At 42.6% G+C, this 13,104-nt stretch overlaps 1 protein-coding gene and 1 pseudogene across 2 annotated transcripts; one reads left to right on the top strand and one right to left on the bottom strand.

Annotated features, from left to right (window-relative positions):
- Positions 1-2,226: 2,226 nt before the first annotated feature.
- On the bottom strand, positions 2,227-6,820 carry LOC307065191 (Fc receptor-like protein 2; annotated as a pseudogene). The gene is made up of 4 exons: positions 6,804-6,820; positions 6,335-6,492; positions 5,492-5,775; positions 2,227-2,555 (listed from the first exon to the last, which is right to left on the bottom strand). The product of its transcript is annotated as an Fc receptor-like protein 2 (transcript).
- A 1,847-nt stretch (positions 6,821-8,667) lies between these two features.
- On the top strand, positions 8,668-9,885 carry LOC307065185 (phosphorylated adapter RNA export protein-like; the record flags this gene model as incomplete). The annotated part of the gene is given in 3 exon segments (XM_079722007.1): positions 8,668-9,282; positions 9,286-9,717; positions 9,721-9,885. Coding segments are annotated over 3 exon segments (1,212 nt in total).
- Between the last annotated feature and the right edge of the window lie 3,219 nt (positions 9,886-13,104).

The raw sequence follows: 13,104 nt of genomic DNA, 5'->3' as shown, positions 1-13,104 counted from the left end.
ATGGGCTTCTCATTGTGGTGACTCCTCTTGTTGTGGAGCACAGGCTCTAGGCACGCAGGCTTCAGTAGTTGCGGTACGCGGGCTTCAGTAGTTGTGGCTTGCAGGCTCTAGAGCACAGGCTCAGTAGTTGTGGCTTGCGGGCTCTAGAGCGCAGGCTCAGTAGTTGTGGTGCATGGACTTAGGTGCTCCGTGGCCTGTGGGATCTTCCCGGACCAGGGATTGAACCCGTGTCCCCTGTATTGGCAGGAGGATTCTTAACCACTGCTCCACCAGGGAAGTCCCCACATTTTCTTTTATTTTGTCTGTTTTATATGCTCACATGTCTACCATCAGATGTAGGACCCATCTCAATTAATTCCTTGCTTGTTTCGCCTCAGGAGCTGCTACATCTGCCCAAGAGAGTAGTATTGGGACCCCCAGACAATCCTGGAAGAGACTGGAAAAGCCAGGGCTGGGGCCAAGGTGTCAGTATGGAGGGAGAATTTCTTCAAGCTTGGCTTCTTTGGGAGCTGGATTTTGCCCCAGATGCAGGCACAGTTGAAACTTTGGCTCAGAAGAGCAATTTAGAGTCCTGTTGAGGGGAGCCGCAATGGAACCGCAGGTAAAGCATTAAGGTCTGTCCAGAACTGTTGGACCAACCAGGCCTGGGAGGCCAAAAAGGAGAGAATCTGAGGCCTGCTCAGTCTCCAGTCTCTAGTCTCCCTATCTTCAAAAAGAACTAGGCCAGAATGCTGTAGAGAAAAGGGAAAATGGTGGTAAGAAGAGGGAGATCTGAAAAGGGATTTTCCGGACAAACTCACGGTGTCTCCCTGGAGATGTGAAGCCCAGTATAAGGAAGAAGGCCACCCACTATCTATCTACCTTACGTTTGGTAGTGTATATATGTCCATGCCTCTCTTTCACTTTGTCACAGTGGGAAGCAGCCGCAGAGCACAGGGAGATCAGCTCGGTGCTTTGTGACCGCCTGGAGGGGTGGGATGGAGAGGGTGGGAGGGAGGGAGATGCATGAGGGAAGGGATGTGGGAACAGATGTATATGTATGACTGATTCACTTTGTTATAAAGCAGAAACTAATAAAAAAAATAAAATAATAAAAAAAAAAGAAAAAAAAAGGAAGAAGGCCAAACCTGAGCCCCATACCTGTCCCTCTCATGGAGACCATCCCAAATCAGTAAGCTGGCCCTGGGACTTCTTCCTGGACTTTGCTATTTCCAAAAGGTCTTTATGAGTGATGAGTGTTCAATCTTGTCCCAGCTCTGTCAGGAAGCTGGGCCAGGTATTATCCCACTTTTCTGACAGAGATAATGAGCTTCAGAGAAGTTTGCTGCTTCTATGGCTGGTAAGTGGATGAAGCAGGCAGGTCTCAATCTCTGCATAGCTGACTATAAATCCTGGATCCTTTCTGGTTTCCAAAGCTGATTCTTTTTCCTGAATGAGCCACAGGCCTTTAGATGCTCCTAAAACTGGGCATGGGCTCAATAGTTCTAAGGATGCTTCTTTTCACCGCCTCTCAAGGGCTGCTTCTGCACTCCTGGCCCAGGGGACTGGGGTGCTCCACCAGAGACAGGGTCTGTGGCTAGGCCTGAGGGAGCAGTCCCACTGGCTTCTGCTCTAGTCACAAGTGTTATAGAGGCTTTGGGATCTTCAGTGGGCTTTCTTTATTTTACTTCCTCCCTCAGTTTGTGGCCTGGTTTCCTTGACGGACCCAGAGTCTTTCCAATGTCCTTCCCATCCCTCACCCCCTGTCCCATCAGGATCTTGAGAGAGAAGGAGCATCTGGATCTTCCCCACCCAGTGCTTCTTCTATTCTGGGATTCATTTTGATGAGTAGAGTTGTTTAGGGGAGAGAACGCAGAAGAGCTGCTGGGATTATAGAACAATATAAACAGTGTGACCTGGATTAAAATCACTCAAACTGTGTAATTCTATGGTTCCATAATTATTTTCCTGGTATTATGGCCAATTTCTCATGGCTGTGAAAATGCCAACATCTTATCTTTTGAGGTGGCAGATACAGGTTAATAATAGCATGCATAAGAGAGTCCTTTATAATTTTGGACTACCTAATATGAACTAACGGTGTTGTCCTGACCACATGCTAGTGTAGAATGGGTGAGTGGTTCTAAAGGCGGCAGGGGCAATGGTGAGTATCAAGGTGGATTGGAGGCAGCATAGAGAAGGGCCTCGGAGGTGGGTAAGCCAGTTCCCATGCCCCAGGCCCTGCGATCACCCACCTTCACACACTGCGCCTGTATCCTCATCATGCCCACAGTCAAAGGTCTCCACCTGTTCACATTCAGCCAGGGCCTCTTCTGTCCCATTGCACAGGGCTACCTGAACAAATACAGGTCAGTCCTCTTCTGCCACTGGCAGATACAACATACCTGCAGGTGTGTGCTTGGCTGCTCCACAGCCCAGCTCCTAGCACACCACGGCCACATCCTTCATGTCCCAGCCATCATCACACACAGTGCCCCAGCGACCTTCCTTTACCACCTCCACCTGCCCATTGCAGTGGTGGGCACCATTCACCAAGCGGATTTTAGGAGGATGTTCTGCAAACAGAAGGGGTCAGAGGGCACTCAGAAATGTCCACTTGGGCTTCCCTGCTGGCGCAGTGGTTAAGAATCCGTCTGCCAATGCAGGGGACACGGGTTCGAACCCTGGTCCGGGAAGATCCCACATACCATGGAGCAACTAAGCCCGGGCGCCACAACTACTGAGCCCATGTGCCAAAACTACTGAAGCCTGCGTGCCTAGAGCCTGTGCTCCACAACAAGAGAAGCCACTGCAATGAGAAGCCCACGCACTGCAACTAGAGAAAGCCCTCACGAAGCAACGAAGACCCAACGCAGCCAAAAATAAAAAGAAAGAAATAAATTTAAAAAAGAAAGAAAGAAAGAAAGAAAGAAATGTCCTCTTAGGGCAGTTCCCAGTGTTAAGAGAGGTTGTTTGATAGTGGTGGTGATATGTGGTGTGGGGATAGGGGGCTTTCTGAGTTGGGAACCACAGAGCTTTGCTCTATCCCATGCTATTACCATCTCCTAAGAGCATCCCACCCCACCTAAGGCCCTCACTCAAAGACACCTAGGAAAAGCTTTTGCTTTCTGAAAACAAAGGAATATGGGCACATAGAGACTTATGGTTTGATTCTCATGAGCTCAGAAAGATCTTAGAAAAAGAGGTTGTTAGAGCTAGATATTTCCCAGAAATGGACACCGAGGCTTAGAATAGGGAAAGGCTTAGAATAGGTCAGTTGAATTACTCAGTTTTCTTTTGCTCCACTCTGTTACTGACTTCACCAATCACAGGCTCATATTCTCTGCAGAGGGAAAGGGGTGAACACATCACACAGACTGGTCAATCCCTAATCTCTGCCTATTTATTTGGTTTTTGTTTTTTAAACTGGAGTAATATGTAAAGAGACTCTTTTCTCTGGGATATCTAACAGAAAGGAGGGATATAAGCCTGGAGATGTCAGTGGCCAGCTTTGCCTGTCTGAGAGTTAAGCTAATGGAGAAATGCAGAGGAAAGAGGGGAGGCAAAGACAGAATGCTTGGCCAGTCGCACATTAGCCATGTCCATACCTGACCCCTCCCACCAACTTCATTTCTTTTGTTTTTGGACCAAGCCCTTTTGTATGGAATTTCTGTCATTAACAACCAAAATGTCACATCTTACACAGTCAATTACCAAGTTCTTGGCAAAGCCTCTGTAGAAAGCTAAATTTAAAAGAATTATAGGTAATAATGTGAATATGATTCTCAAAAATTAATAGATTAAAAAGAGCAAACATATGTAAGACTCTATAGAAACTGAATAGATCAAGCAGCTAGCTTAATTTAATAAAAAATAAATACTGAACTTTGTATATCCTAAACAGAAAGTTCACATTCTTTTCAAATTCCATTTATAATATTTAGAAAATTGTTGACTGTGTTAGGTCATAAAGAAATTCTCAGTAAATTCCCAGTGTAAAAATTATGCAAACCATATTCTTTGATAAAATTTAATACAAGGATAATAAAAAATCTATAATGAAAAGTTTTTTAAAAAGAAATCTATAAGAAATTAATAAAATAGAGGATAAAAATGTATTCATAAGAAATTGTTGTCTCAAGTTTAAAATAAATATGTGAAACATATTTCACATGCTTTGGAAATTAGACAAATAAAAATTTTATACATCAAAACTTGTAGGATGAGACAAAATGGTACTGAGAAGAAACCATGCAGTTTTTAATGCATTTATTAGGAAACAAAGATGAAAACTGAATAAGACATTAAAGAACCACATAAAATAAACTTAAAAAGGAAGACAGATATGCTGAAGATAAAGGAGAAATAAATGAATTAGAAAACCAAAAACCAAATAGATTTGAATAAAAAAAACAAACCTGGCTCTTCAAAAAGAGGAATAAAGACAAACCTCTGGCAAATATGATTAAGAAAGGGGTCACACAAACCAGAAATGAGAAGAGAGCATAATCACATCTATAAAGGCTGTCTGAAAATTCGATGAGAATACTATGTATTAAATTTCACTAAAATCATCCAAATTATTTTAACAAAGGATAGAAAATTTGGAGAATAATAAAAAAGAGGATTTTACAATGGAGGTAAAGATCTAACAGGCTCAGAATGTTGTTTGGGCTAGTTCCAAAGACTTATCAAATAGCAGATAATTCCAATATGGTTTTAAGCTGCAAGGCACAGAAAATATGGAAAACCTCTGAAAACATTCTTATGAGGCTAACCTATCCCTGAAACCAAAACTAGTTCAAAAAATAAAACTCACTTTTAAATAAAGATGAAACATTTGAAATAAATATTAGTAAGTTGTATGTAGCTGCTACCTATGATGATATAACAACTAAGAAGGGTTTATAGCAGGAATTCAATAATTGTTCCATATTAAGAAATCTATTAATGCACTTCTCCACAATAATAAATTAAAGGGAAAAAATTATATAACCATCATATTAAAATAGTGGCAGGGAGCAAAGTTTTTCAATTCTGTAGCCCTAGTCTAAAGTTCTATCTTTGCACCTGTTAGCTGTGTGACGGTGGGCAAGTTACTTATTCTAAATTTCGTTTTCTCATTAGTTAAATAAGAGTTGTTAATGGAGATTAAATGATACAATCCTAGTAAAGTTTTGAATTCTAGAATCTGGTTTGTTCATGGGGTTTCTACTTTTTCCTTAAGTACTTACAAGGTTTGGTTGTAACTCCTTGCTCGCTGAGAGCTCTGAGCGTACACTTACCCCACTTCTAGTACTGCCTTGATCCTAGTGCAGTACCTATTTCACACCTACCTGATGAGGTAAGTGACAGGGAAACAGGAAGGCCAGTGATGCTGTTGTTTAGACCAATGAGAAGGAGAGGCTGGAAGAGCTGACAGGCTCTTTAGGCTACCTTCGATTCCCTGAGGGAGAGGAAAATCCATGGAAAGGACGCACAAGCCATGGTTTGGCATAATGGCAGCTAGTACAGTGGAAGGAGACGTTGGACTTGTCCTTCCCATGACGTTGGGCCCCCAGGCCATTGTCGGCTTCGCAGGCATATTTCCCAGAATGCCCTGTGGTTAGAGAGAGGTTGAAGGATGCTCCTCCTCCAAAAGGCACCGAGGTGCTCCCCAGGGTGACATTTTCATGATAAAACTGGTATAGGATGGGGGAGATGCTCTCTTGTCCTCACAGCGAAGCTCCACTGTGTCCCCAGTGAAGGCCTGGGCCCCAGAAGTACTGAAAGTGAGGACAGGATGTGACACTGGAACTGATAAAGGCAGGATGGTCCATCAAAGAGGGTCTCTCGTGCTGGCACAGACTTATAACCCACTCCATCCTCACCCAAGTGTCCACACAGTATCCCTCGAGCCCCGGGGATTCTTTCTCACTGTCGCACCTCCTGATCTAACACTGCAGAGACAGTTCCCGTTGAGCTTTGATAAGTTCTGGAGAGCGTGCCTCTGGCTGTGCCACGTAGCCTGCCTCCTGTCTCCCCTTGTCATCTCCTTTAGCTCTTCTGCCACTGTAGCCACTGCCACTGCCGCCAACACCATTGCAGTAACAATCCTAGCATGTTCAGGTGGCTTGTTAACCTCTTCACGGCCCTGTTCTGTATCATCGTTGGAACATCCTCACTGCCACAGAAGGAAACTGACCCCAGTTGGGACTCTCTGGCTAATTAGGAGAGTGCTACTTTCTTCTCATGGAGACGTTCACCGCCTCGCTCTGGATGAGGCCGTAGCCATTGTCAGCTGCGCAGTAGTAGCTCCCTGCATGGCTCTCCCTGATAACAGGGATCTCCAGCTCTGCTCTCTGAGAACGCTAACTTTTCTGCCCCAGCCTCTCCCTCGTGTCCTCTCTGTGCCAGGAGAACATGGTGTCCCCTGTGCCTTCAGCCACAGAGCAGACAAGGACCAGCATCTTCCCTTCGACCACCTGGTCCCCCTGGGGCTGGGTCTCCAGGAACACTCCAGACACAGGGATTCTTGTGTAAACATAAGAGGGAAGGTGAGGGCCTGATGTGGAGGCTGTTACTACTGCTGAGCGTTATGGCGGGTGTTGCTGGTAGAAGGTTTAGGCAGAGGTGTATTTTTTATCGGGGAGGTGCATGCTGAGGGCCTTCAGGAAGGATCACCCTGCTACTGAACACTCTAAAAATTCAAACTTGCACTTTCTCCACACTCATTAGCCTTCACTAATGCCCACAGCCTACAGTGATCTTGCTCCTTTCTGATCTCCAGATAAACTTGGGGCAGTGGGTATGGTGGGAGGGGGACAGGGGGAGTCCCCACCTACCTCTGCCACTTATTCATTGCATGATCTTGGTAGATAAATTAATCTCTCTGATCCTCAGTTTTCTCAAAGATAAAGTGTGGATAATCATACCAACTTTATAGAGTTCTCATGAAGATGAAAGGAGATACAAGAAAGATGATACAAGATACAAGATGTATAAAGAACCCATTACAAGGGAGATGTCCAGCAAATGGTAGCTATTACTGGTACCACCCTCCACGGGCCTGGCTGAGGTAGGAAATGTAGCAAGGTGGTTAAAAGGGCAAACAATGGTACCAGAGTGCCTGGGTTTAAATTCCAGCTGTGCCATTTGTTTGCTGGGTTCCCTTGGGCAGGCCATTTAAGAGCTCTGTGCGTTCAGTTCCTCATGTGTAAAATGGGGATGACAGTAATATCCATTTTACAGATACTTTCACCCTACTTCACAGGGTTGCTGTGAGGACTAAACATAAAACTGCTCTGAGCAATACCTTCCTAGTACTTGGTAAACTTTCTACAAGTCTTCCCCTCTGCAAGTATTTCTGAGCATCAGAGGGGTTCTGAATTGAGTACAACAGCTTGGGTTCAGGCTTAGCATTTAGTAAACTTTTTTTTTTTTTTGCGGTACGCGGGCCTCTCACTGTTGTGGCCTCTCCCGTTGCGGAGCACAGGCTCCGGACGCGCAGGCTCAGCGGCCATGGCTCACAGGCCCAGCCGCTCTGCAGCATGTGGGATCTTCCCGGACCGGGGCACGAACCCGTGTCCCCTGCATCGGCAGGCAGACTCTCAACCACTGCGTCACCAGGGAAGCCCTAGTAAACTTTTTATAAATGCTGGGAATCTTTATTGTTGTTTCTATCATCATCACCATCTCATCATCATTATCACCATCATCACTTTGTTCCTTCATTGCTCTACCTGGGTTAAATGTGTCTCCTAGTTGGGAGTCATTCTGTGCAGACAGAGACCATGATTTATTTATCTCTTGGTTCACTGAGCATACTTCAGTGCTAGGCATACATAAATGCTCCAGAGAGGGATTATTTTCTGACAGGGAGAGCAAAGCTATTGGGAAATGGTGCCATGGTAGCAGTTAATAAAGCAGAACCCAGATGGGTCATTGTAGCCCCCACACCCATGGGGATGGGGGAAAGCACAGTTGAAAAGACAAACACAGGTCTGAATGGGAGCTACTGTTCTTCTCTCTGCCACCCAGCCCGGCAGTCCAGCGCTGAAGCTCAATCTGCACTTGTATATAAGATCAATGACTCTGTTTTGAGATACTGTGAGATGCTGTCATCGCTTCACACCAGTAATATTCTTAGTCTTCCTTCCATATTGATGAGATCCAAAACTCTGGCGAGCTCCAGTCTGACCTCAGGGTGTGGCCATCCTTGAAGAAGGAGTAGCCAGCCACCACACTGCTCTGTGACCCAGCCCTACAGCTTGGGCTTTTTTGGGGGAAATTTTTCAGTTGGCAATGGAGCTAGAAATTGTTAAAAATCAATTTGGAATTGTGGCACATTGGGATGAATTGCAGAGAAAATGTTTGTTGTTCTGATAAAAATCTTAATCCCAGGCCTGAACTTTGGATCATTCCCCTTCAGTGTAAAACAGAGGTGGTGCCAGACATGAAGGAATGGAATGGAGAAAGAGACTGGACTTGAGAGGGTTTGCTTAGGCAGTCTGCCCAGCTCACCCCTCCAGCCACAAATTTATGGTGGAGGGAAGGAGTGCCAGCTCTCAGGGTCTTCTCTCATTGTGCCAAGATCCAGTCTTCAAAGTGGGATCTGTGAAACTCTAATTCAGAAAGATACATGCACCCCAAAGTTCATAGCAGCACTATTTACAAGAGCCAAGACATGGAAGCAGGAGCCATGGGAAGATGGCGCAGGAGGCAGGCGACATGGAAGATGGGCAGCTTTCTGACTCGGATTCCGACATGACGGTGGCACCCAGCGACAGGCCACTGCAGGTGCCGAAAGCACTAGGTGGGGACTGTGCAGTGAGGCCCTTCCAGAGTACTGCAACAGTGTGTGCTCCGGTATCACATTATTGGACTGTTAAAAGTGTGGATTCAAGTGAGGAGAGTTTTTCGGATTCAGATCATGATAGCTCTCTCTGGAAGCGCAAACAACAAAAATGTTTTAACACTCCTCCCAAACCAGAGCCTTTTCAGTTTGGCCAAAGCAGCCAGAAACCACCTATCGCTGGAGGGAAGAAGGTTAACAACATATGGGGTGCTGTGCTGCAGGAACAGAATCAAGATGCAGTGGCCACTGAACTTGGTATCTTGGGAATGGAGGGCACTATTGACAGAAGCAGACAATCCGAGACGTACAATTATTTGCTTGCTAAGAAACTTAAGAAGGAATCCCAAGAGCATACAAAAGAATTAGACAAAGAGCTAGATGAATATATGCATGGGGGCAAAAAAACGGGATCAAAGGAGGAGGAAAATGGGCAAGGTCATCTCAAAAGGAAACGGCCTGCCAAAGACTGACTAGGAGACAGACTAGAAATGAACTATAAAGGCCGATATGAGATCACAGAGGATGATTCTCAAGAGAAAGTGGCTGATGAAATTTCTTTCAGGTTTCAGGAACCAAAGAAAGATTTGATAGCCCGAGTAGTGAGGATAATGGGGAACCAAAAGGCAATTGAACTTCTGATGGAAACTGCTGAAGTTGAACAAAATGGTGGCCTTTTTATAATGAATGGTAGTCGAAGAAGAACACCAGGTGGAGTTTTCCTGAATCTCCTGAAGAACACTCCTAGTATCAGTGAGGAACAAATTAAGGACATTTTCTACATTGAAAATCAAAGGGAATATGAAAATAAAAAAGCTGCTAGGAAGAGAAGAACACAAGTGTTGGGAAAAAAGATGAAACAAGCTATTAAAAGCCTAAATTTTCTAGAAGATGATGATACATCATGAGAGACTTTTGCAAGTGACACAAATGAGGCTCTGGCCTCTCTTGATGAATCACAGGAAGGACACGGAGAAACAAAGTTGGATGCAGAGGAAGCCATTGAGGTTGATCATTCTCATGATTTGGGATTTGGACATCTTTTAGGAATTTTGAGAAATAAGCTTTTCTAAGATAACATTGTAATAAACCATTTCTACTGAGATTGCTTTATTTTACTTTGCACTGATAAACCCAAAAATCTGGAGAGAACTGTTGTCTTGTTTTAAATAAAATTGAATATGTGGGAGATGAATGCAATAAGAACATTTAAAACTTTCTCATGTCTGACAAAATACTTAAAAGTATATAGCAGAGGATTTAATTTCTCAATCTATTGCATGTGCTAATCATTACTAGCTGATAATCAATTTTGTCCAGGTCATTATCACATGCCATTCAAAAATTTGTTTTCTTTTTCTGATTTATCTTTGCAGTGAATTATGATTGGTTTCAAACATTCCATTAAAAGATTCTAAGACATAAATTGTTAAGCTATTACAAATGCGTTCAAATCTAGTTTTTCTGTGTTCTAAGAACTCTTAAGCAGTTTTAATAATAGAGACTAAAAATAGGTTTATACTAGTGGCTCTTGCCACTTGTTTGTCCAGAAGTAAATAAACATCAGAAGCTTTTCAAAGAAGTATCTGTTCTTAACTTTAACTTTGTTTTTGACCTCTTATTAGTTACCTTGGTCATATATTAAATATGAATATGATCCATACCTGCATAATTACCATGACATTTAAAAAATTCCCAGTGACGGCCTAAGACTGTTTTACCTTATGTTAAGGAAGTTAGGTATTAAAAATGTTTCATCTGCATGATGCTTAAAATTATTCATTTTTATTTAAGGAAGTAAAGGTAGTTTACTTAAGATGTTCCAGGAGTTGACTACAGTTTACAAAATAGATTAAGCAAAAATATGTAGGGAGAAATTATTAACTATTCTTTGCAGCAATGTACTTGAAGTCTTTCAGTAGTTTCTGAAATACATGGTCATTGAAGTTGGAGCTAAGTATCTAAGCAGGGAAAGAAAAGAAATGGTAATTGGTTACTTTTTATTCATAAAGAATACAAAAATAAAATTGGAGTTCTGGCAGTCAAAAAAAAAAAAAAAAGACATGGAAGCAACCTAAATGTCCATTGAAAGATGAATGGATAAAGAAGATGTCATATATACAATACAATATATACAATGGAATACTACTACTCAGCCATAAAAGAGTGAAATAATGTCATTTGCAGCAATATGGATGGACCCAGAGATTATCATACTAAGTGAAGTAAGTCAGAGAGAGACAAATATCATATGATATCACTTATATGAAGAATCTAAAATATGATACAAGTGGACTTATTTACAAAATAGAAACAGACCCACAGACGTAGAAAACATATTTATGATTACCAAAGGGAAAGGGGGAGAAGGATAAATTAGGAGCTTGGGATTAGCAGATACAAACTATTATATATAAAATAGATAAACAACAAGGTCCTACTGTATAGCATAGGGAACTATATTCAATATATTGTAATAACCTATAATGAAAAAGAATATGAAAAAGAATATATATGTTACATATATTCAGTTATATATGTATAACTGAATCTGCCAAAAACCAGAATCTAACAGAAAATAGTAAATCAACTATACTTCAACTTTAAAAACATGCAAAGTGGGATCCATAAGGAGCTGGAGAGAAAGCATTTAGAACTTTCATATTATATGAAACATTGTCTCATCTTTCCTCATCAAAACATTTTCTGTTTTTTTTAAAAATTTTTTTAATTTACTTTTTTGGGCTGCATTGGGTCTTCGTTGCTGCACGCAGGCTTTCTCTAGTTGCGGCGAGCGGGGGCTACTCTTCGTTGTGGTGTGTGGGCTTCTCATTGCGGTGGCTTCTCTTGTTGTGGAGCTCGGGCTCTAGGCACGTGAGCTACAGTAGTTGTGGCACGTGAGCTCAGTAGTTGTGGCTTGGGGGCTCTAGAGCACAGGCTCAGTAGTTGTGGCACACGGGCTTAGTTGCTCTGTGGCATGCGGGATCTTCCTGGCCCAGGGCTCGAACCCGTGTCCCCTGAATTGGCAGGCAGATTCTTAACAACTGCACCACCAGGGAAGCCCCAAAATGTTCTGTTTTCGTGTATGTTTTACAACATTCACCATCAATATAGGGATCTATATCTATGTAATATATTTAAAGTACATGCTGAAAATTTTTTTCTTGATAGAGCAAAGTGATCAAGTAAGTTCAGAGACAGCTACTCTATACCTTTTAGCCACTTTGAAGGTTCCACCATTAGACTAGGAGGTTGGGGTGGAGGGTGAGGGGCGCATAAATATTGATAAAGAAAAAGAAGACTTAAGCCCTCCTGGAGGCCAAAAGCTTTCTTCCTCCACATTGAGACTGGGTAAGTTTTCCAGGAAAGATTATAGAGATGAAATCTATTTGAGTAAAGAAATATTTGAGAAATAAGATTTATGGGACCAACTTGATAATAAGGACAGGGCAAGAGAGAATAAGAAATGATGACTCCAGGTTACACTGAGCCTGGAACAAGGATTGGACCATAAGTGGCCTTTAAAGTTGACATATTACTTACAGACCCTTTCCTTAGAGGAAGGTACAATTGTACATACGCACACATTTTACCGTGATCTCAGGGAGTTCACTGGATCCTATGGGGATGATTCAGAGACCCTCTAATGTGTTAAGAACACTCTTGCTTAAAATTATGTCAGATATAATGTAATTTATATCATCAGACATAAAAGTACTAGATTTATAAGTATCACTTCCCCTCCCTATAATATAATGAATACTTTCTCAAAGGAATGATTCAGGAAGAAAATGTAACTTTCCAGTCTAATATAAAACAAAGCTTTCCTCTTTATTTCATTACATTAGAATTCTAATTTAAAAAAAAAGAAAAAAAGGAAAACAAGTTAGGCACAGATAGTTTGCAATCCAAATAAAAGATTGAGGGCAGTTCTTGTTTGATGCAGAGCATCTCCCTTGCCCACTGGTTTTCTCTCTGTTATAAATATTTTCCCATCACTGCCTCCAGTGCTTCTGGTGGAGGCCGTTGAGCTCCTGTGGCCAGAACCAGGAGAACGTTTTCCCAACAGTACATTGCATTGTTTGCTTTTCCTTCACAGTTAACTTCTTTCCTGTCCCAGAGCTTAGTAAAGGGAAAAGAATTCATTGCCTTGGAGGGTCAGGGTAGGGTCTTTCGCCCATCAACAGGCAGGTAACAAAGATGAATGTGACACTGGAGTATTCCTGCCCCAGCTGGGACTAGGGTGAGACACTGGCCTCCTGCTCTCTTTACCCCAGTCCAGGCCCTGATCC

The sequence above is a fragment of the Hyperoodon ampullatus genome (assembly GCF_949752795.1).
Source record: "Hyperoodon ampullatus genome assembly, chromosome: 2".
Lineage (NCBI taxonomy): Eukaryota > Metazoa > Chordata > Mammalia > Artiodactyla > Ziphiidae > Hyperoodon > Hyperoodon ampullatus.
This window is presented reverse-complemented; position numbering and strand designations above follow the sequence as displayed.